The sequence below is a fragment of the Triticum dicoccoides genome, chromosome 6B (assembly GCF_002162155.2).
Source record: "Triticum dicoccoides isolate Atlit2015 ecotype Zavitan chromosome 6B, WEW_v2.0, whole genome shotgun sequence".
NCBI lineage: Eukaryota > Viridiplantae > Streptophyta > Magnoliopsida > Poales > Poaceae > Triticum > Triticum dicoccoides.
Window position 1 is genome coordinate 681,126,661 of NC_041391.1, and position 3,109 is coordinate 681,129,769.

Below are 3,109 nucleotides of genomic sequence, written 5' to 3' on the forward strand. Positions count from 1 at the left end.
CCGCCGCCGCCCTCCGACGACCCCGGCTACCCGCCCCCGAACCACGGCGAGGGCCCCCAGAGGCCGGCCGCCTCCTCGATCTTCCTCGACATCCGCGAGCGCCTCAAGTCGTCCCCGGCGCCGCCCCCGCCGCGCCGGATCCCGGCCAACCCGCTCCGCCCCGGCGGGGCGCCCGCGGCCCCCTCCGTCGGCCTCGACGACGTCAAGCGCAGCCTCGAGTCCTTCCGCGCCGGCTCCCCCCGCTTATCCGGCCCCGGCGTTGGCGGCGGTGGCGCCAACCCGTCGTTCCAGGACTTGCTCAAGAACAGCGCCGCCGCCCCGGCGGGTCGCCCCCAGGGAGGAGGAGCCCCCAACGCCGGCGGCGGCAAGCCGTTCAGCTTCAGCTTCGATTCCATCCGCGAGAGCATCCGCAAGATCGACCCGCAGCAGGAGAGGCAGCGCCAGCCGCCTTTGCGGTTCCTGAACAATACCCCGGACAACATCTTCGGGAGGGAGATGCGCCAGAGGGCCGGGAAGCCGCAGCCCGGGGAGGGGAAGGAAGACGAGGACGACGGCGTTTTTCTCGCGAATGAATACAATCCCGAACAGCTTGGGCAGATGCTCAGGGAGCTCCGGCCGGCGGACGCAGGGAAGGACGGGAAGGAGTGGTTCTCTCTCCAGGAGCTGCAGGGGCGGATCGCCAAGATCGCGGAGCAGGAGAGGGCCCAGGCTGACCCGCGGTATGGCGGCGAGTTTGGTTATCTCCGGCAGACCTTAACGAGCCTCCATAAAGATCAGAAAGGGCAGAAGAAGCATGTTACAAATGGTAATCCCGCCCAACATTGCTTGTTTTTCTTTTTCATTCACCTCTTTTACCTCCGAGGGCAATGGAACTGATAAGCTTGTGCTGTATTGTTCTTGATCGGGAGCAGTCCAGCAAATGTCAATATTTGCAAACATTGGTGGAAAGCCGCTGCCGGAGTACATGCTGAGCAATCTTCCGCCGCAGGAGGAGTTGCTAGAGAGGGTGAGATTAGCCTTTTGCCTTTTCATCTATTTTTTGGTTGTGGGAGGACTTCTCCCCTGTTTGTATCTGTTCTGAGACTGCGATTGACTGATGATTATCGGTGCCTGCTGTCTTCAGTATTTCCATCCTGACCACATGTCAGGCGAAGAGAAGATGAAATTGGAGCTTCAGAAGGTGAGGGATGAGTTCAAGATGTCCGAGAATGACTGTGGTTCTGCACGAGTTCAAAGTAAATTTCTTACCCCTTGCTTGCATAATACCGGAAAACTGTGACGTACAGTTAGAACACACTGACCTGCTAATATAGAACACGGACTTGCATGATATACCAGAAAATGGTGATAGATAGTAGAACACAGACTTGCCAACAGTGTCACAATGTTGTGCCATATCTAGTGTAATATTGATAATTAGTGATTGTTACACTTTGCATCACCTTTCTGTCTGGAAAAGAAGGCAGCCATGATTTTGGTATGAGGGCTAGGACTAACTCAAGGGATTTTTTTTTCTTTGCCTGAGTAGCTGATATAGCCTGTGCTAGACATAGCAGTAAGGAGTATTCAAAATTCCACTTGAACACCTAGTATTTTTGTGAACTGTAATGTAATATAATGGAGACATGATTCTGTTAGATTCAACTGAAGCTATGGTTCAGTTAACCTCAACATTACGTTTTGGACGGTAAGAGGTTATCTTTTCATATTCTTCTGTAGCTAGTTATTGATTAGTCAGAAAAGAAGTCTGGCTGAATATTGTTTTGAAATTCTGGCTCTTCTAGATTTTGGTTAGTGCAAGTTCTTATTTGCCTTACTTCGAAGCATATCATTATACCTACCACTCCTAAGTTTGTTTACTTCTCTATGGCTAGTCGGCAATCTTCTTTCGCTATCCTTATAGCTGCAGGAAGCAGCTTGTACATGTACTCCTAGAACTAAATACCTTTTGAGCTTTCATGCCTTTTGATCCTCTACTTCTTGAGGTCTTGAGCAGTTATGATTTATTTTCTGTTGAGCATTTTATGCTGTTAGGCTCTGCTTGCACTTTTTGTAGGCGCATAGTGTGTGTTACTGATATGCCGCGTCTTTGTGTTTTCAGTAGCCCAACTGACGCTAAAAATCAAGCACTTGTCATCTGTTCTACACAAAAAGGTACATGCAATGTTGAACATCCCGTGTCCATACCCATGCGGTATCGGTGTTCTACCTCCACAACACTTCTGGAATCGCACAAATATCAGTTTGGTCAAGTGATCCGTCGACTCTGCTGTGATGCAGGATAAGCACTCTCGAAAGGGGCTCCAGGACATGGTCCAGAGGAGGAAGAAGTACCTCAAGTACCTGCGCAGGACCGACTGGGACTCGTACTGCCTCGTCCTGTCGAAGCTGGGGCTCCGCGACACGCCCGAGTACAAGGCGCCCGACTACAAGAAGACCCAGCCGACCAAGGCGCAGTCGAAGAAGAGCAAGAGCAAGAGCAAGAGGAAGAGAAAGATGAAGGCGTAGAGCTCCGCTGCCCGGGACAGATGATGATTTGGCCTTGAGAACTCCGTTGGCGGTAGAATCCATCGGGTCGACAGGCACCGAGGTTCAACATGTCTCGGCCCGGCCCGGTCTTTGCAGTGTTGTAATTTTTTGATCCACTTCTGTAATAACCAGTCGCTTGACATAGCTGCATGTTTTTCTTGTTCTGTAGCAACAGAATGTTTGTTGATCCGAGGTCTCAGCTCTCCCCTGCCCTGTTATCAGGCGAATGGATTGAGGGACAAACGGGATGATTACTTGTTTCTTCATTTAATCATATACGGGGGTTTCTTATCTTGTTGGTTTGCTTTGCCATGTCTGCAATCCAAATTGATTAACAGCGGAAAGGAAATGCTGTAAGAGCATCTCCAACGCTGGCCCACAAATTTACTCTGGCATTCGTACGCGAACTGGTTGGATGTTGGTGGATAGAGGACTAGACCGTGAACACGGATCCGCAAGTAAAGGGCACATTGAAATTCAAATACAAGTTTGATCCATGGCGTGCGCCGGCTCACATGCTCGATCACAACCAAAAAGAGGCAAGTATGTTTAAGGTTTTACATGCCTGATCACATAAGAA

At 50.9% G+C, this 3,109-nt stretch overlaps 1 protein-coding gene across 1 annotated transcript in view; it reads left to right on the forward strand.

Annotated features, from left to right (window-relative positions):
* The window catches only part of LOC119323795, a 3,529-nt gene extending 706 nt beyond the window's left edge, over positions 1-2,823 (forward strand). The window contains exons 2-6 of the mRNA XM_037597505.1: positions 1-805; positions 912-1,006; positions 1,124-1,235; positions 2,102-2,154; positions 2,281-2,823. The exon at positions 1-805 is cut by the window's left edge and continues 9 nt beyond it. Of these exons, the coding sequence (XP_037453402.1) occupies positions 1-805; positions 912-1,006; positions 1,124-1,235; positions 2,102-2,154; positions 2,281-2,508 (1,293 nt within the window). The 3' untranslated portion in view covers positions 2,509-2,823. The remainder of the gene's footprint in view (positions 806-911; positions 1,007-1,123; positions 1,236-2,101; positions 2,155-2,280) is intronic.
* Positions 2,824-3,109: the final 286 nt, after the last annotated feature.